The following is a 19,151-nucleotide window of genomic DNA, read 5'->3' on the forward strand; positions in this document are numbered from 1 at the left end:
ATTGTTTGTCTATCCCCTTAAGCTTGGAAATATAATTTCCTCCCTAAGATTTGCATAAGTTCTGGGCCTCGGGAATAAGGTGCAGCATCCCTCAGGCTCTAAGCTCCTGCTGCTTGCTTTCCACCAAACATAAGTCAATCTCAGAATACATCTGTACAAGCCTACGGAAGGTTTTTGAGAATTCAATGATGAAGATTACACCAATACAAATAGTCTAAAATTTAATGTTGGCCATTCCTGATCCTGGAAGTCCTTCAGCCATGTCTACACTTTGAGTTCTAGCCCCCTGCCATGGTACTCTGCTCTCTCTTCCTATCTATTTCTCTTCTCCTTCAACCCCTGAAATTCCTGTGCATTTATAATAAGAACTGTTTAGTTACCTCTTTTCTTGCCCAGTTTCTGTTGAACTATGCATTTAAGGTTTCACGTTTCTGCTGCTTTATTAAACCATTTTCCTACAAAAAGGTCCTTTGAGCCTAAGATAAATTCCGGTGCCAGCTGCTAAGATCATTTTCCCACCCTGCTTTAATGGTTTCATCTTCAATAGTATAGATATAGAGACTGAACTCTGATGGTAAAATAAAGGCTACTTTGAATTGATCCATTGTTCCTAGCAGAGTTGGGAATAATTCATTTGAACCCACCTGCCACCTTAGTAATTGGCTGATCCACCTCGCCAACTTGCATCCCTTTCTTACCTGAGAATAACCTGACTGTATATGGGATCAATATTGTGTGTGCTTGTGCTTGTCTAGTAGATTCTCCAAACAACCTCTGTAGGCCATCTCTTCCTCACTACATCTCCCCCAAACACAGTTCCAAAGAAAAGACATTTCCCAATTTAATCACTTACACATTGCTTTTTGCATGTTTTATGATCATTTTTTAAGAATATATACAAAAGAGCTTCCAACTATTCATCACCCACTTCAGCATTTTGAGTTATAACGTACATTTTGGAAAGAAGGTTGTGGTATAAGTTGTTGCCTTAATCCTATGTATGGGATACCACTGTAGATTACTGAACCAAGAAATGATTTAATATAAACCGTGTTTTAGAAAGATTAATTTACTGAAACTTAAAATGATTTTGTGGGAAAAGTAAAGTTGTAGAATTATGTTACCAGTAAAGATATAATGTGATGTGTTTTCAGTAACATATTGATATTTCAGGATATCACTTACAAGGTAAAAACTATTTTCAATAATGAGTTCGATGCTGCATATAGACAAAAAGAGTTTGAAATTGCACGTGTGAAGGAAAGAAATGTAAGAATTCAAGAAATTATTTTAGATCTGGAATTGGAAGAATTAGTCTGGCTACCAGAATTTGATGACAGTGAGAAGCCAGAGAGAACCCTTGTTGTGGAAAATAGTGAGGTACTGGCAAACTGCATTATCCCTTCTTTTGTTTTCCATGACAGTTTCTTACACTCTTATTTAGTCATTTTGTTTGTACTACTGGGAGTGACAGCATTCCCAGTTATAAGTAACAAAAAGAGTCGACATAGCCTCTGCAATAATGAAGATTTCTTTTATGAGTCCCACGTTGTTCAGAGGAGATTTGGACACCAAGTCTAGAAAGAAGTGGGAACCTCAGACTGGAGTCTTGTGGGCAGTCTGGGAGTCTGTCTTCATCTCTTGGCCCTCTTCTCTCTGCATTTCAGCTTCCTAGCCTAGCAGTTTCTGCTTTGTCTCTCCCTCACTGAAGAGAGTAGCTGATCTGAACCTGAATCTCTCATTCCCAATTCCAGATTTACCTGGGAGGGGGCTGCTTGGCGCAACTGTGCCCAGTGCCTGTGCAGCAGGAGTTTGGGTTCTATTGTGGGCGGGAGGCTGACAGCGCTCCAGTAATCACGTAGGCGTGAGGGCAGCGCGGGTCCCAAAGAAAGGGCGCTTCCTGGACAGCCTCCTTAAGAGGTGTGTGGCACAGAGGCGGTGAACAAGAAATGCTTAAAGAAAACAAAGTACAACCGCATCTCATTTCTAAAAAGTAAAAATTGCTAGAGAATGCTCCAAGAAAACGCCTCATTCACATGAAATGATCTAAATTGCTTTGGGACAAAAGGTAACAGTGTCGCTTAGAAGTAATGGCAAACATTTATACGGTCACTGTTCGAAGTACCCTGACTAGATTGAAACTAAGTTATCATTATGAAACCTTATAAAATAGACACCAATATTACCTCCATTTTACAGAAAAGGAAACAGGCACAGAGAGGGGAAGTAACTTGACCACAGTTACAAAGGTAGTAAGTAACAGAGTTGGGGTTTGAACTCAATCATTATACTTCGGAGTACTTCCTCTTAACCTCTACACTCCACGGTACTTGTTTAAGGAAGTCGGATCTTCCAGAGCCAGACTCTAGCTACAAGTCTTAAGACACAAGGACCCCAACCTGCTTCTCTCCCCTGGGCCCTGCTCTGGGCTCACTTTGTATGCACTTAATTAACCCTGCCCACTGCTTCCTCTCATATGCTAATCCCTTCTGCATTTAGGAGAGTGATCTTATAAACCATTTTGTCCTTCCCTGCTTAACCTCTGCAGTAGCTGCTCTGGGTAATACCCACAAGTCTCTTTCTGATGGCCCACCCTGGGCCTCCTTCACTCCAGCTGCTCTCCCTACCTCGCTCTGTTATGGCCACACTTGCATTCTCACAATTCCTTGAATGTCCCAAGCTTTGACCTCTCAGAACCTCTATCCTGAAGGATTTGGCTTAGATGGCACTTCTTTGGACCCCTTCCCTTCCCATCTAAACCAGGTCCCCTGTTTAATTTCTTTAGTGACAGAGATGGATTTAGAGAGCTAATAGAGAAAACTATTTTTTTCAACCTCCTCATTTTAGACCTTATCTTCATTCCAAATATTGGAAATTGGTTGTAAAATCTGGATATACCCTTTATCTCCTTGATATCTTCTAAACTCTTCTTAGTGTGTGGAAGGAAAGTATAGTTGAATTTTGTAAGAACAGCAGAAAACCACATTTTTTTTCTTTCAGATTACAATTCAAAAACATATTCCTCCTTGGCAAAAAGCTAAAAAAGAATTGTTTGCAGCCCAAAAAATGGAGCAATGGCTTCAGTCACAGGTATGCAGTTTTGCACAGTACCTAAAACCCTCATTCCTTTATGGGTTCCTTTTCCTAATTTGGTTTAATAGTGTTGTTCTTGAACTCTACTATAGAAACATGCCAACACACTTGTCATGGTCAGAGTCACTGGAATCTCAGTGGCCCCCTTCCTCTCTCCCCTCCATGCCACTGCTCACCCTTCCCTTCCTAAATGCAGTCATTCTAACATTGAGTGGGAGGCTCCTGGGGTGCCACTAGAGCAGTGATGGCGAACCTTTTGAGCTCGGCGTGCCAGCATTTTGAAAAACCCTAACTTAACTCTGGTGCCGTGTCACATATAGAAATTTCTTGATATTTGCAACCATAGTAAAAACAAAGACTTATGTTTTTGATATTTATTTTATATATTTAAATGCCATTTAACAAAGAAAAATCAACCAAAAAAATGAGTTTGCGCATCGCCATCACTCCACTAGAGTGTCCAATCTCTGGGTCAGCTACCTGCCCTTGTTGACCCTGGCTCTTTCCCAGGCCAATGACACCAGACATCGAGCCCTGATGGACATGATGGGAGGAGTCCTGGAAGTCAAGAAGGAAGATATTCTGAGAATGGTGAGATTTCCGGCATCCTTATCAAAATGGAATTTGGGTGATGAGAACTATTTACATTTGACTATTTTTGTCTATATGAACCTGAGCTTTAAAATTCTACAGCAACAAGTAAACAACCTCCAGTACTTTATAAACATACCACACCAGACAAATAAGATATTGGGAATCACAGACTTGCCTTTCAATCTGACAAATAGGGCAAACAAACAAAAACAAGCAACCATAGTGTTTTGGTCTCACTGAAAGCAGGGATAATGCTGCACCTGTTATTCTCCAGAGAAACATTCCCTTTGACACCTGACATAGATGCCCCTGGAGCTCAGGTGTAATTCTAGCTATGAGGATATCAACACATACCTCCAAACCTGTCACCTAAGAGTCTGGATATATCCCAAACTGTCCAACCTCTTTAAGTTACAGAAAAACAGTTGTAACATTTTTTTTCTTATAATAACCGGTCAAAGTGTCCGGTTATTATCTTGCCACTGTGAAGAACTATACCGTGTTAAAGGGCCCTTGCTTTTAACTGTAATGATAACCCTGAACTTGTATTGTACTGCTTCATATAGGTTTGTGCTCCACTACATGCTTTCCTTTCTATCTTCAGGTGATTCCTCAGCCTGCTTTCATGGCAAAACCTGATGCTATATGGACTGAAGAGGAAAGAAAACAATTCAAAGAGTATGAGAAAAAAGTCAGGGAGTTAAATGAAGAAAGAGATAAGTATAGAAAGGTCAGAAGTGCAAATAATTCATATATCCTACCATATCCAGGATTGTTTTGGTATATTTTCAAATTAAGTGTTCTTGATTTTCTCATTGTCGTCAGTAGTTGAAGGATAGTGTTTCAACTGAAATTTTGAAGAGAATTTAGGAAACTAGGTGGATATAAAGTTAAAGAGTTAGAACAATTTAAAACAAGAAGAATGTATTTTAAATTTTTTAAGTTCTTCCTGATTTCAACATTTCCCATGTTATTACAATTCATTTGGTTCTCCAATCATTCTTCAAATGTTTCATGAACACCTATTACAGTATATTCAAGGCACTGCTCTGTATTGTCTAAGCTATTTGAGCTCAGTAATACTCTTGCTTGATTTACTCTTAATCTCAAGGAAAGGACTTGAGGGAAGGACACCATCAGTCCAGCACACACTTTACAGTTCTAATTTGAGATTTTTTGCAATGCAGTTCTACTTTTATCTCCTTCCATTGCGAAGAAACATTCCCACATCAAAATTGCTTACAATTATAATGGAGATATAAAAGCTGATGGTATACAACCAAATAAATAATATTTATTCCTCTGTGAAGAAAATAAAATCATACCATCATTTGAGGCAGGACAGTTTGTCAGCTTTACAGTGGCTGTATCTCATGAACAATTTCTTTGAACCTATTGTTAACCTGTCATGTTTTTATTCACTGCTGTCCTCTAAGAGTGCCCTGGCATTTTGTCGTAAGATAGTACTTACCTGAAAGCCAAAATGAGTAGTTTTGAATGCAGTAAAGATTGCAAGGAGTTGGGGGATAGGAATAAAGTGTGGTTATTTACTCCGTGGTCCTGCACAGTACGATACTGCACTGCCCACAGCCTAACCTCCCTGCTCCCTGGTCATGCTCACTTGGTAAAACCCAGCCTTGACAAAGCCCAGCATATTCTATGAAGATATATTCATGGCTTTTACAAAAAATCAAGATTTCTTTTTCCAGGCTGATTGTCTGCCTGGAAATTTCTGTCCTATATAGAGTCAGAATTTTCTGGAAAGATTTCCTGTGATTTGTTTTACTAGGCTTACCGCCACCTGCATCATTAGTAATGATCAGTGATTTTTAACTTTCTTTTTTTCAGTAAAATATTTTTCAGCAAAAATCTCAGACTCACAATCTATTAAACAAATCCAGGTACAACATCTCTGGTTGAAGGGGGCCGAAGAGCCTAGAACACCACTCAAGACTTGCCTGCCACCTGCCCCTCCCTTGTGGCAAAATGTGAACATCACTTCCTAGGACATTTGATGTCCCTAAACGTTAACTTTGCTGTTGGCTTCCTTTCTTTCAGTCCTTAGAAGCAGAATTGAGGAAGCTTCAAAACTCAATTCAAGAAAGCACACAGAATTTTGATGAATATTTGAAAAGACTCTTTGAAAGGAGAGTGAAGGCGGAAATGGTTATCAACCAGGTAAATAAGATTCCTTACATAACTCCTTTCAAAATGAGTTTCCAGGTCCTCTCAGTGTTCTTGGGATATTGACCAACGTCCTTTCTGGCACCAAGGTCCTAGGGGCTCTGGCCCTGGCTCCCACTCTAGCCTCATCTGTGCCACCCGCCTCCTCACTTGCCACACTCCCTCCTCTGATGCCTTTTGTCCTTCCTCCCAACTCTACTAGCAATATTCTCTGCCAACGTCTTTGCATCCTGGCCTGTATCTATTTATCTGTCAGGTTCCAGCTTAAAAGCCAATTCCTCAAACTACATTAGATCTTCCTATCATATACTTTGTTCTTTTGCTTTGAATCATGTATTTACAACTAAATTTCAATTTTTGTGTGGTTACTTTTTAATGCTCCCAGCACTATCTCCATGAGTCTGTCTTGTTCATCCCTGTATCTCCAATGACTAGCAAAGGGCTGGGTTCATCTTTATGTTAAATAAATGAATAATCCACATGCACAAAAGATCAAGTGAAAAATCTGGCTTAATTTCATTCAGCAGTAAGAATATAAATGAAGCATGCATTGACTTGAGAAGCAAGAAAGTCAAGAAGTGGAGCATTTAAATTCTGAGGGAAAATCCTAACATTGGATTTTATACCTTACCAAGCTATCAACTGAGTGTAAGAAAAGAAGAACATTTTGAGAAATGCAAAGTATCAAAAATTTACATGCACCCACTTTCAGAGAGCTGCTGGAAAATGTATCTCACCAAAGCAAGGGGTCCAACCAAAAAAGATGAGGGCAGTTAAAGGTACCTTGAGGAAGCAATCTGTATCCTTAGCAGCCCAACAGGAATGCTATACCAAAAAGGTTTTATTTAAGAGAGTTTAATGCATGGACTCTTTACAAGGGAAACAGCAAGGAATTGCAAAACACACTGAGACTAAAAACAATGGGAAACCAGTATCATCTCTAGAGCTAAAGAGACAAGGAGAGGGAGCTGTTACCAGGGCCCAGCAAGACCTGTAGCCATGGGAGAGGTGCCACTCCTCAGCAGACATAGCCATAGATAGAACATAATGACTGGCTGGCAGGAAGGGAGTGTGTGCATATGGCAGTTGGGTGGGGGAAGACTGGAAATGAATATCCCAGCATTAGTCATAAGAGCAGCATTAGTCATAATGGCCAAAAAGTATAAATAATCCAAACATCCAACAATTATAAATGGGTAAATAAAATATGGTTTATCCATATAATAGAATGTTATTCAGCAAAAAAAGGTAGTGCATGCTACGACATGGATGAACCTTGAAAACATGCTAAGTGAAAGAAGCCATATACCAAGGCCACATATTGAATAATTCCATGTATATGAAATTTCCAGAATAGGCAAATCCATAGAGACAGAAAGTTAATTAGTGGTTGTCTTGGGGCTGAGGCAGGGAGGCCTCTGGAGGGTGAGCAGGGTGGGGTGGAGAGAAATGGGAAATGACTGCTAAAGGATTTATTTTCAGAGTGAGAAATATTCTAAAATTGATTGTGGTGATGGTTGTACAACTCTGTGAATATAGTAAAAATCAAAATGGGTTATACACTTAAATAAGTGTATGGATGGGAAACACATCTTATAAAGCTATTATTTTAAAAAGATATGCTTATAACATCTTTCATACAAGAGAATGAGAAAGCTATCACAGACCACTAAGTAATATCAAAAGGACTCAGGAACCAACTTTAAAAGCTCCCCTAAATGGAACAATTTAAGATTCAACAATGGTAAATAATTACAACAAACAGAAACCCATCAAATTTGTTTTAATTTATGAATTTGTGATATTTTAAAAAGTAAAAAGTGCTAATGGTTCACTTTCAGAAGATAACAACCAATTCATTATCTAAATAAACTGATAAAGAGAAAGCATCAAGTATTTATTCTACCTTTCTATATGTATTACTAGAGGCCTGGTACACAAAAATTTGTGCACTCGGCGGGGGCGCGGGGGGCGGGGAGGTCCCTCAGCCTGGCCTGTGCCCTCTCACAGTCTGGGACCCCTTGGGGGATGTCCACCTGCTGGCTTAGGCCTGCTCCCCCAGGGAATCGGGCCTTAGTTGGCAGTCAGACATCCCTCTGGCAGCCTGGGAGCCCTTGGGGGATGTCCACTTGCCAGCAGAGAGCAGGCCTAAGCTGTAGTTGGACATCCTTAGTGCTGCTGAGGTGGTGAGAGAGGCTCCCACCACCATGCTGTGCTGGCAGCCGTCCGCCTGGCTTGTGGCCCAGTCATTCCCAGTCGTTCTTCTGTTAGGGTCAATTTGCATATTACCCTTTTATTATATAGGATAATCAAAGGGCAGATAAAGAGAAACCTCTCTTTATAAAATAACTAGAGTCCTGATACACGAAAATACATGAAAGAGTAGGCCTTCCTTCCCCTGGCTGCCAGCACCTGGCTTCCCTCCAGCCCCGGCTTCATCAGGAAGGACATCTGGAATAATGTCTGGAAGGATGTCCGGTCTAATTAGCATACTACCCTTTTATTATTATAGATTTCAATTAGTAAGTTAAAAAAAGGTACAATAGAAATAGAATATTACCATTTTGCAATTCTCAATGGATTAATGGACCTGGGCATTGAGCATTGATAGCTGCTAACATCACAAAAAGAAAAGACAACCTGATATTATACATACGTCTCCTTTTCAAAGAACACAGCATCTCCTACAGTCTTGCTAAAGGGACCAAACATGGGTCTCATCAGACCTCTGATTCAGCTGCTAATTTTCAGGAAATACATGGGATGAAGGACCCTGATAAATTCACCATAAATATACTAGTAAATGCAGTAAATTTTACTAGTAAAATGCAGACTAGGTGATAACTGCAGACAAATGTAAGGAAAAGAAAGGGATGGAAAGGAATCTGTGGAGTATAAGAAACTTAAAAAATGTTATATTTTTTAATGGAAAAATTATACTACTGTACTTGGACAAAGATACTTGGGTAATAAAACTATAAGGAAACACAAGAAAGTGATTACTCTGAGTCAGGACAGTGGTTATGATTGGGGTGGAGGCTATGATGGGACACATGGAAGGGCTTTGGGTAGTGGCAAAGTTCTGTTTCATGAACTGGACAGTGACTACAAGGGTGTCTGCCTTTATAATAATTCATTAAACTCCACATTTGTTTGTTACATTTTTTCTGTATATAGGTTTTACCTTACAATGAAAAGATGAAAAGTATAAAACAACTGAGTAGTTATTGTAACAGTTTATATCCCCATTTTCTTAAAAAAGATTCATCTTTCTTATATGTCATAAACTTGCTTGATGAGTGCCAAGTCTTTGGCTCTAAGTAGAATAATCCTTTATTATTATTATTTTTAAAATCTTTATTGTTGAGGGTATTACAGATGAAAAATTCTTTCTTAAGTAGGACTATTGATCATTCCCCCTTTTTAAATATTCCCACAGGAGGAACTGAAAATAAATAACCTTCTCTTTTCTTTACTGTTGGATGAAGAATTAAGCACCAGGGAAACATTTCTAAACAACTATCTTAAAAAGAAGCAGGAGGAGAAAGTAAGTATAGTATCTGATACCTGAGTACAGCATTTTTTGATAGACATGCTCCTTTTTTAACAAGAGCACACATGCCTAGACCCTTCCTTCCTTCCATATTCCTACTCAGCTATGTGCATTCCATGGCTCCCTGCCTGGGACTTTGCTCCAGGGTGAGGTGAAAGTTATGATTCTTCCTTTGCAATCTTTTAGTCAAAAGAACTATATATCTTTCATGTGACATCTATAATAATAAGAGCATAATATGCTAATTAGACTGGACATCCTTCCAGACAACCTTCCAGACAAAGGAAGGGCTATAAGAGAAGCCTGAGTCCCGGGTGCCAGAGGGAAGCCAGTGCCAGCAGCCAGGGGAAGGAAGGCCTATTCTTGCATGAATTTCGTGCATCAGGCCTCTAGTATGGTTTATAAAATGAGGCCATATAGCTTCATGGTTGAAAAAACCTTATTTTAACCACTGACTGGCTATGGGGCCTTGGGCAAGACATATACTAGTAGCCTTTTAAACTATTTGCAAGCTCTTCACTAAGGAATGTTGTTCTCTCTGGACCATTTGGCACCCTAAGTTTTACTAATGTAAGCAGTGGGTTAGCTTATAGAATAAAAAGCTGTCATATTCTGCAAAACCTTATCTAATAAATAGGAGCATGGATAGATAAGTTTCCAAGAGACAATGAAAGAAAAATGCTTTTCATGTAATTTTCTAAGTATGTTAGCCTTTATTGGTAATATTAATAAAAGATAAGTTATGAGCATGGTTGATTTAAAGTACCATATATGACATATGTACTTATTCTTTGCTAAGAGTCTGTTAAGCAGCATATGCAAAGTACCTTCTACATACAACCCTACTCACAGCAACCCTGCAGGGTACTGGCATTCCTCACAGATGTGGAGACCATCTCAGAGAGACTGGTAATATACCTAAGTCACCAACTAGGATATAATATTGCAGAAACTGGAACTGTGGAAATAAATGAAGACCATCTAAATGAGAATAAGCAGACTGTTCATTCAGAGCTTGGTATAGTAAGGGAACCAGCCACCATCATTTGTGTTTGGCAGACATTCAAAGGCAGGCAGAGGGATGGGAAAACTTTATAATGAAAAAAAGAGAGGACTTCAGGTGCCCTCTATTCTGATGTTATTGGCATGAGGAAGAGGGGGTGCGGGGGGGTGCGGGGAGGGGTTGGGGGAGAGGAAGTTATTTAGAAATTCAGCAACCTATGTGATAGGTTTGGGGAGTATATTGGCTTTCTCTGGTTGGTCCTCAGTTAGAGATGGTGGCAAATATTTTAAAAGATGAAAGTTATTTTTCAAGTCTTGACAGTTTGGGGCCAATTGCTGTAGAGGTTAGGAATAAGAGTTCTATTTTTATATTTGGTCTGGCCATTGTCCTTTTATATATTCAGTCTCTCAGAACCCAGCTCCAGGAGACTCCCAAGCCTGTGAGATTTTATCATCCATACTGCCCTGCTGAGAATGTAGCATGCTCTGTAGTCACTTCCACACTCGCATACAGAACTAGCTATACTCAGAAACAGGTGATTAGATGTTTGTTTCTTTAAAGTCTCCAGTTGGTTTAGTTTTTCTATAAATGTTATCTGCAGCCCGACTGGCGTGGCTCAGTGGTTGAGCATTGACTATGAACTAGGAGGTCGAGGTTAGATTCCCAGTCAGGACACATGCCTGGGTTGCAGGCTCCATCCCCAGTAGGAGGCAGCCAATCAATTATTTTCTATTATCATTGATATTTCTATCTCTCTCTCCCTCTCCCTTCCTCTCTCTGAAATCAATAAAAACATATATTTTTAAAAAATGTTATCTGCAATGGATACATCACTGACACATTTATCTTGTACTAGAAATTCCTTGTTCTTTTTAGTACCTCAAATATTTGTGTTTATTCTGAAAAATATTCAGTTACAACTGGCTATTCCCAATGTTATTATAGAGCCAGACTGTAGAGGCCATCCAGAAAGCTAAAGATGACCTTGATTTGTACAAGGAGCACTATGACAACTTAATGGCAGAAGACAAGGTGAGAGCCATAGTCTTACCCACTTACCAATGCAGTAGAGTTGCTGCTGCCTGCACTTAAGGGAAGATTAAAAGGAATACAATTTAATTTCCTCATAGATTCTTCTCATACTACAATTCTCAATTATGGGTTAATTCCATTCTATACCTTTGTATATTTCTGAAAATCACTGTGTAAAATAAATGTGTATAAACATCTCTGGTTTAAGCTTTCTCTTGCACAAAAATGAGAGAGATCCATCTAGACTTTGGAGCTTTTCAAATTTCAGGTTGCAGGCCCCATTAGCTGGTTATGATATCAATTTGGTAGACTATGATCAGCAGTTTTTTAATGGAAAATAATGGAATAGAAAAGTAAGTAAAGAAGGATGGAGTAGCCCTTTCTAGTGTTCTTTAATGGTTAGAGCGTAAGCCCAAGGACCGAAGGGTAGTGGGTTCGCTGCCTGGCCCTAGTTGGGGCACATGTGGGAGGCAATGAGTCAATTAAAGAAAAAAGAAGAAGAATGGAATAGGAATGGAATGAAATTGAATGAAATGGAATGGAATAGATTTTGCATGTTTTATGGGTAAATATTTTGTCAAACTTCAGTTCTAAGACCTGTTATATGAAATAATATTTTTAATTCACCAATGTGCTTCCTATTAAAAATCTTTGAGAAATCCTTGTACAGTGAGTGGTCACTCCCTAACAAGTCTACTTTATAAACCAAGTTTTCATGGCTTTTAAAAATCAAAGTGATAATAACCCCCCTATATTGGCAACAAATAAAATGTTTCTGAAACAATTGCAATCCTGCAATGATCTGTTTGTGCTTAGGTTATGGATCGCAGCTTTAAAAAGGAATTTTCTGAAATCCCCAGTTATCAGGTCGATATACTCTACAAACTCTTTAAACGCCGACCAAGGTTTGTATCTCTTTTGCTATCATGTTTCTGAGGAAAAGTCTCTAAATAAATAGGAATGTTGTCAGATTTCAGCTTTTCTCACAATTAGATGGAAATATTCAGTCTAACATCTTTTATGTGAAAATGTTCAAGTGTCTTGATATAATTCATTTTTTTTAAAGATTATTCTTATATCTTAAGGTTAGTAATGAAGAATAGTCATTTCTTTTCATTATGTAAAAATAGTTACCTAGGTAAGCAAAGAGTCCCTTGTGGTATGAATTGGAACTACATGTAAAAGGCTTCCAGGTCAAAATAAGTTTGGGGGAAACATTGGGTTAAAAAAACAAAAAAGTTAAACAGTTTTCTTTACAAGAACTTCTCAGAACTTGTTTTTGGCCTTTGGATCTCCAAATACAAAAAATGGAGTAAGCAGTGTGTTCCGAACTTATTTTACCACAAATCACTTTTTCTTAGAGCATCTCATGTGATTGTGTTTAAGACAAAGTTCAAAAAATGCCAGTACAAATTCTTGAATATAACCATTATCAAAAGTTTTAAAATACTTGATTTTTATACTGAGAGTATCATTAGAATTACAGTCCTGCATATTTCCAATTTTTTATAAATTCATATTTCCATAATTTTTAAATGTAATCTAGAAATCAGGAGTTTGTCACAAAGATATAGGCTCATTTTGTGTATGAGATACAAACTCGTTCTCTCACCTTTGATGGGTTACATGCAACCTGAAGAACTCAATTTAGAACATGCTTCATATCTTGATTTCCCTATTTTTCAAGTAATGAGTTATAATAAGCCTTGTGAAGAAAGTATTCTGTTCCTCATCTAGAGAAACAGAATAACAATATTCACGTCATGGTGTATTGTAAAGCATTTGAAAGTGAACTCCCTTCCCAGCCACAGCCCAGGGAAACAAAACTAATCTATTAGTGTAGATGACAGAGGCTCTTCTCGAGTTGTGTACATATCGGAACATAGTTTAAGCTACTCACCTTCAAAAGGATACCTGCAGAGGACGTGGCACAGAACAAGGGAACACCCACCCTTCTCTTGGGCCTTCACCTGCCAGCTTAAAATACCAAGAAGAATGTATTTTTTCAATTCTTATATTTTCATATTTCTGGTTATGAACTTTCCTTTACTGCTTAAAGAAGACCATTTAACATTTCTTGTAAAGTTGGTTCACTGATAACTAACTCCTGTGGATTTTGTTTGTCCCAGCCACTCTGGATCTCTCCTTCAAGAAGGGAGACCTTTTGTAATCCAGGTAATTGGCCAGTGCTGACAACAGTTAGGGAGCATCTATAGTTAAGCCAAGGTCATGTCTGGGATCCAGAGAATATGGAAACAGATCAAAGAGGGTGCTTTTCTCTTTGGAATAATCTGACTACAAGTGCCAAAGGAAAGTGTCATGCAATGTCATACCTATGCTAAGGATCATATTATTTAACATTGATTTTTTTTTTGGATGTGTGAGAATGTGGAAGGTTGATGGGCTTTTATCAATAATACCAGGATTCACAAACCGAAAACACACTCAGAGACGGCCAGTCTTGTGCCTTTTGGAGAACGACCAGGATCTGGGAAATTGAATAAAGATGCCTTTGCTCAGTTAATGAAAGCCATGGATGACTTGGACAATACTAATAACATGCCAGAAGGCTTGGACCCCTCGGTCTGGAGTCATTTCTGTATGACCAGACGAATGAAAGTGGAAAATGAACAAAAAGTATACAATTTTTTAATTTCCTTTCATTTAGTGCACTAATATAAAATATATAGTTTATGGTGGTCAGTACTCCCAGAAAATCTAATTGTTTAGGTTTTCTTGCTAGGGTAGTATTAGTAATATTAATAAGAATAACAATGAAATAAAATATTAACCATAGTGTTACTGAGGGCTAAGTATAGGTCTATACCTGTGTAGACCCACACTGTCCAAAATGGTGGTCACTCACTACATGTAGTTATTGTTTACTTGAAATAAATATGGCTAGTCCTAATTGAGACATGCTGTACGTAGAAAATGCACACAGATTTAAAAAACTTAAAATAATGAAAAAAATAATAGTAAATGTCTCAATATTTTTATATTTATTACAGGTTGAAATGTAAATATTTTGGATATATTGTGTTAAATAAAATATATTAGTAAAATTAATTTTACCTGTTTAATTGCACTTTTTACAATGTAGCTACTACAAAATTTAAAATTACATATGTGGCTTGCATTTATGGCTCATATTATATCTCTCTTGGATACCACAGTTATAGACATAACTTCCCTTCTCCTCTCTGCCTTGATCTTGAGTAGTCCTTACCTGTTTTTGCATAGATTAGAATTATATTTCACCAGAAACAACTTTATAGTTTTGCTAGAATATTTTTTTAAATGTAACCCAGTCAGTGTGGCCCAGTGATTGAGTTCTGGCCTATTAACCAGGAGATCACAGTTCCATTCCCAGTCAGGGCATAGGCCTGTGTTGCAGGCTCGATCCCCAGTTTGGAGCATGCAGGAGGCAGCCTATCAATGATGATCTCTCATCATTGATGTTTCTCTCTCTCCCTCTCCCTTCCTCTCTGAAGTCAATAAAATATAAAATTTAGCAAAGGGTAAAAAGTTGAGAATGTGTTTAATTGGAAAGAGAATCCTTCCTCTTATTGCTTCTTGACCACCTCCTTCCTCCCCTCCCCCAAATTTCCTAAATTCAGTGCCACAGATTGGCCTATTTTTATAAAGTATCTATGATTTTATCATTTTATCTAAGGTGATGAGAACAAATGTTAAGATATAAGAAAAATTCTATTGCTTGCGTATTTGATTTTCAGCAAGAGTAATATTTTCAAATTATTCATGGGATATACCATATAAGTTCTAGAAATCTTGTATAATTACATATGGCAGGGATTTAAATTTTTATTAATCTCTTAGAAAGATGGATTTATTAAGGTTTTGTAACAAAGTTAACAGATGTATGTTTTCTAAAATTCTTTAAATTTTTGTTTGCTTTTATTTCTAAAGCTCCATATGTTCTGAGATGTTTGTGGCTTGGTTTCTTCAGGTAAAGCAGAAAGCAGCTGGTTTATTGGAAATGATGGCTTTCCTCCGAAAGAGAGTTGATGAGGATGAGAAGGTGCAAGAGGAAATTGAAAAAGTGTCCCATGAACTAATTCTGTAAATCCAACCTTTCATTCATGTTCATTTATTCAAAGTCTAAGCTAGGGCTAAGTTAGCTTCTGTTATCCTGGGGGAAGAATGCTTACTCACTGGCTTACAGCTGGCAGAGACTTATATATCTCCTTGAGCTTCAGAAATTCTCTTTGAAAAAATGCATTTTGTTACATAACACCTTATTTCAGAATGGAAGTTGCCTACATGTTCCATTACTATTATAACAAACTAGAGGCCCAGTACACAAAAATCCATGCATTGGGGAGTGGGGGGAGGTTGTCCCTCAGCCTGGCCTGCAACCTCTCACAGTTTGGGACCCCTTGGCGGATGTCCACATGCCAGCTTAGGCCCACTCCGGGGAAATCGAGCCTAAGTTGGCAGTCAGACATCCCTCTGGCAGCCCAGGAGCCCTCAGGGGATCTCCGACTGACGGGCTTAGAGCTGCTGAGGAGGCAGGAGAGACTCCACCGCCACCGCTGTGCTCACAGCCCTCAGCCCAGCTTGTGGCTGAGTGGAGCTCCTCCTGTGGGAGCACCCTGACCACCAGGGAGCAGCTCCTGCATTGAGCATCTTCCCCCTGGTGGTCAGTGCACATCATAGCAACTGGTCATTCCTGGTTGTTCTGCTCATAGGGTCAATTTGCATATTACCCTTTTATTATATAGGATAGGTAACTTTTGGAAAAAATTTAGTATTTTTTCATCTCCTTCTACAAAAAAACACAAAGAATTTGTTTTTGCTGATCAGTAATTTTGGGCTCAAGCCACACAAACAACTGTGTGGAAAATTAATTAGTTATTTAAGAATTTTCCATCTAGTCACCTAACCAGCTAATATCTTTTTCTTTAGGGGAACTTGTTGTATTTTGCTGAGTGATAGGGCTACAGCTTTGTCCTTACTTTACTTTTGGCTATATTTACAGCCATATTGACATGTCATTTTAAGATCTAGGTTATAAAGAGAAATATGAGTTACCTAGAAATAGATTTGATAAGTAGCAGATAGATTAAACATTCTTAATATATAATCAGAAGTCAATACGTAATCAAAACATCAATAGATTTATTATTTGGTAGCATCTCTATTTTTGTCTACTATGACCACAATTATATTAATGTTTTATAATCATAAAGTGAAACTTTATGAATATATTTCTGTCCCTACCATTCTTTGAGCCGCCCAAGAGTGATTTATATCAATAAGAAGAGGTATCCTGGAGACCTCTGGGAAAGCTCATTATTGGGAACATATTTTCTACATTAATTTCCAGCATGTTTTCCTTCAGCTGAAGGACATTTAAATTTGGATATTGCCCGATAATAGGTGAAATTTGTTTTTGTTTGTTTGGTTTTTGTTTTGTTTTTTATTGCTTAAAGTATTACAAAGAGTATTACATGTGTCCATTTTTTTCCCCGCCCTTGACAGTCCCCTAGCCTCCCCTATCCCCCAGTGTCTTATGTCCATTGGTTATGCTTATATGCATGCATACAAGTCCTTTGGTTGATCTCTTAATATAAATACTTACTTTGAAATCTTTTTAAACTTAGATTACGATCTCTTAATATAAATACATTATAACTACTTACTTTGAAATCTTTTTAAACTTAGATTACAGGAAGAGAAAGTGAAATTCCAGTTGAATTTGACCATCCAAATTCTCCTTAAACAAGGACAAGTAGAACTGGAGAATTTCCAGTTATTGCTGGAGTATCCTGATGCCATTCTCATCAACAAGACTATAATTGAAGACCTGAATGCCGTGATTAGGGTAATTATTATTTTTTAAAGAGAAAACAGCCAAAACCGGTTTGGCTCAGTGGATAGAGTGTCGCCCTGCGGACTGAAAGGTCCCAGGTTCGATTCCGGTCAAGGGCATGTACCTTGGTTGCAAGCACATCCCCAGTGGGAGGTGTGCAGGAGGCAGCTGTTCGATGTTTCTAACTCTCTCTCTCCCTTCCTCTCTGTAAAATATTAATAAAATATTTTTTTAAAAAAGAGAAAACAACAACATATTACCTACTGTATTAAATATTTCTTATTCCTCCATTTTTATGACAAATGTGTTTATTTTCTCTAGCTTACAGAGTTTTTGACATGATATGTACTACATTTTCTTAAAAAATCTTTGTTCTGCTCAATGTAATGCGTCTGCCTTTGAGACTTTCTCTTAATCTTTATTTTCAACAGTTTATCTATTGCATCAGGAAGCAGGGCAGAGAGCCAGGCTACAAATGCATACAGATTGGAAGATTGGTGATTGGTCTGTCTAAGCATTGACATATAAATTGGCTATACCATTCAAATTTATCCTATAATTCTTTCTGTTTAATAACCATGCTTTATAGTCGTCAGATTTTGCCCAAGAAGTAATTTTTTAATATTTGCTATATTTTTAAACAGACACAATTATTTCTGTGATCCATGTTTTCCAATTATAGAATACTGCTTCAAATATTCTCTATTCTTTGTGCAAAATCATATTATACGAACATCAGAATATACCTTTTTTTTAAGACTCAAGGGCATAAGAAAGTTGCTAGCATGATGGAAAGTAAAGATATCCACAAAGGAATATTTCAGATTGAGTGGGAACATAAGAAAATGGAGATGGAAATGGAAGATCTAAATCAGAGGGCTTGGGATATTCAGATGCTGTTTTTTTCAAGAGAACGTCAAAAGGTAAGTTCTCCCTGCCCCACTATATAATTTTAATTTCATTCAACTAGTATTTAATTAGAAGCCTCAGTGATATCAAGCATATTCGAAGCCAGAAGTATTTCATAGTTTGTCTACAAAATCTGTCTTTTCTTTCTGGTAATTTACATTTACTGCCTTGGGTTCTTTGTGATCCATTCTGTTGTATAGCTCTATCTTGCAGTTCACTGAGGATTTCCTACTTGTCAAATCCAGTGGTCACTTTCCCAGTCATCATCATCCTTCAACTTTCTATAGCATTTGACTCTCTTGATTGCCCATTCCTGTAGCTTTTATCATCCCCATTTTCTCCTTTTTTGCTTCCAACATGTCAAACCACTTTGCCCCTTTTACTGATTTCTCTTTTGCTTCTAACTCTTGAATATACCTATTTTTTAAGACTTTTCCCTTAGCTCTGCTTATGTTCTAACTTAATTGATTACTTTTAAGAAACTAATTCAAGCTCTCTGGTTTCCAGTTCAACTCCAATCCAAGCTCTCTGGCCCTGACCTCCCTCAAGCTCTATTTCTATATTTCATACCTCCCAATAGCATCTCTTCTTAAATTGCTTCTGTAGTGTTTTTTTAGTCACTCACTCAGGCTTAAAGTTGTAGTCATCTTTGATTACTCTCTTTGCTTTGCCTTTCCTTCCATGTCTTGCCTAGTTTATGTATTCCTTCATTCTCTATCCCCATTGCCTTTACCCTAGCTCACAACTTCCTTTTCAATGATTTAGACTATCTATATTATAAAAGGCCAGAGGCCATAATGCCGTAATGACCAAATGACTGGTCACCAGGAGGTGCATTGATGGGTCTCACGGCGCAGCAGGTCTTGTCTCATGGCGTGGCAGGTCTGGGGTCGCATGTGACTTTGCGCCCTGGGCCTCTACACTAATAAAAGACAAACATGCAAATT

At 38.1% G+C, this 19,151-nt stretch overlaps 1 protein-coding gene across 1 annotated transcript in view; it reads left to right on the top strand.

Moving 5' to 3' along the window:
* The window catches only part of CFAP43 (cilia and flagella associated protein 43), a 74,993-nt gene that overhangs the window by 52,592 nt on the left and 3,250 nt on the right, over positions 1–19,151 (top strand). The window contains exons 24-35 of the mRNA XM_015559284.1: positions 1,174–1,380; positions 3,001–3,090; positions 3,604–3,684; positions 4,292–4,417; positions 5,746–5,865; positions 9,311–9,418; positions 11,373–11,459; positions 12,276–12,364; positions 13,883–14,096; positions 15,430–15,542; positions 17,148–17,307; positions 18,054–18,218. Coding sequence (XP_015414770.1) covers positions 1,174–1,380; positions 3,001–3,090; positions 3,604–3,684; positions 4,292–4,417; positions 5,746–5,865; positions 9,311–9,418; positions 11,373–11,459; positions 12,276–12,364; positions 13,883–14,096; positions 15,430–15,542; positions 17,148–17,307; positions 18,054–18,218 — 1,560 coding nt within the window. The remainder of the gene's footprint in view (positions 1–1,173; positions 1,381–3,000; positions 3,091–3,603; positions 3,685–4,291; positions 4,418–5,745; positions 5,866–9,310; positions 9,419–11,372; positions 11,460–12,275; positions 12,365–13,882; positions 14,097–15,429; positions 15,543–17,147; positions 17,308–18,053; positions 18,219–19,151) is intronic.

Source organism: Myotis davidii, unplaced genomic scaffold (genome assembly GCF_000327345.1).
Source record: "Myotis davidii unplaced genomic scaffold, ASM32734v1 scaffold332, whole genome shotgun sequence".
NCBI classification, from domain to species: domain Eukaryota; kingdom Metazoa; phylum Chordata; class Mammalia; order Chiroptera; family Vespertilionidae; genus Myotis; species Myotis davidii.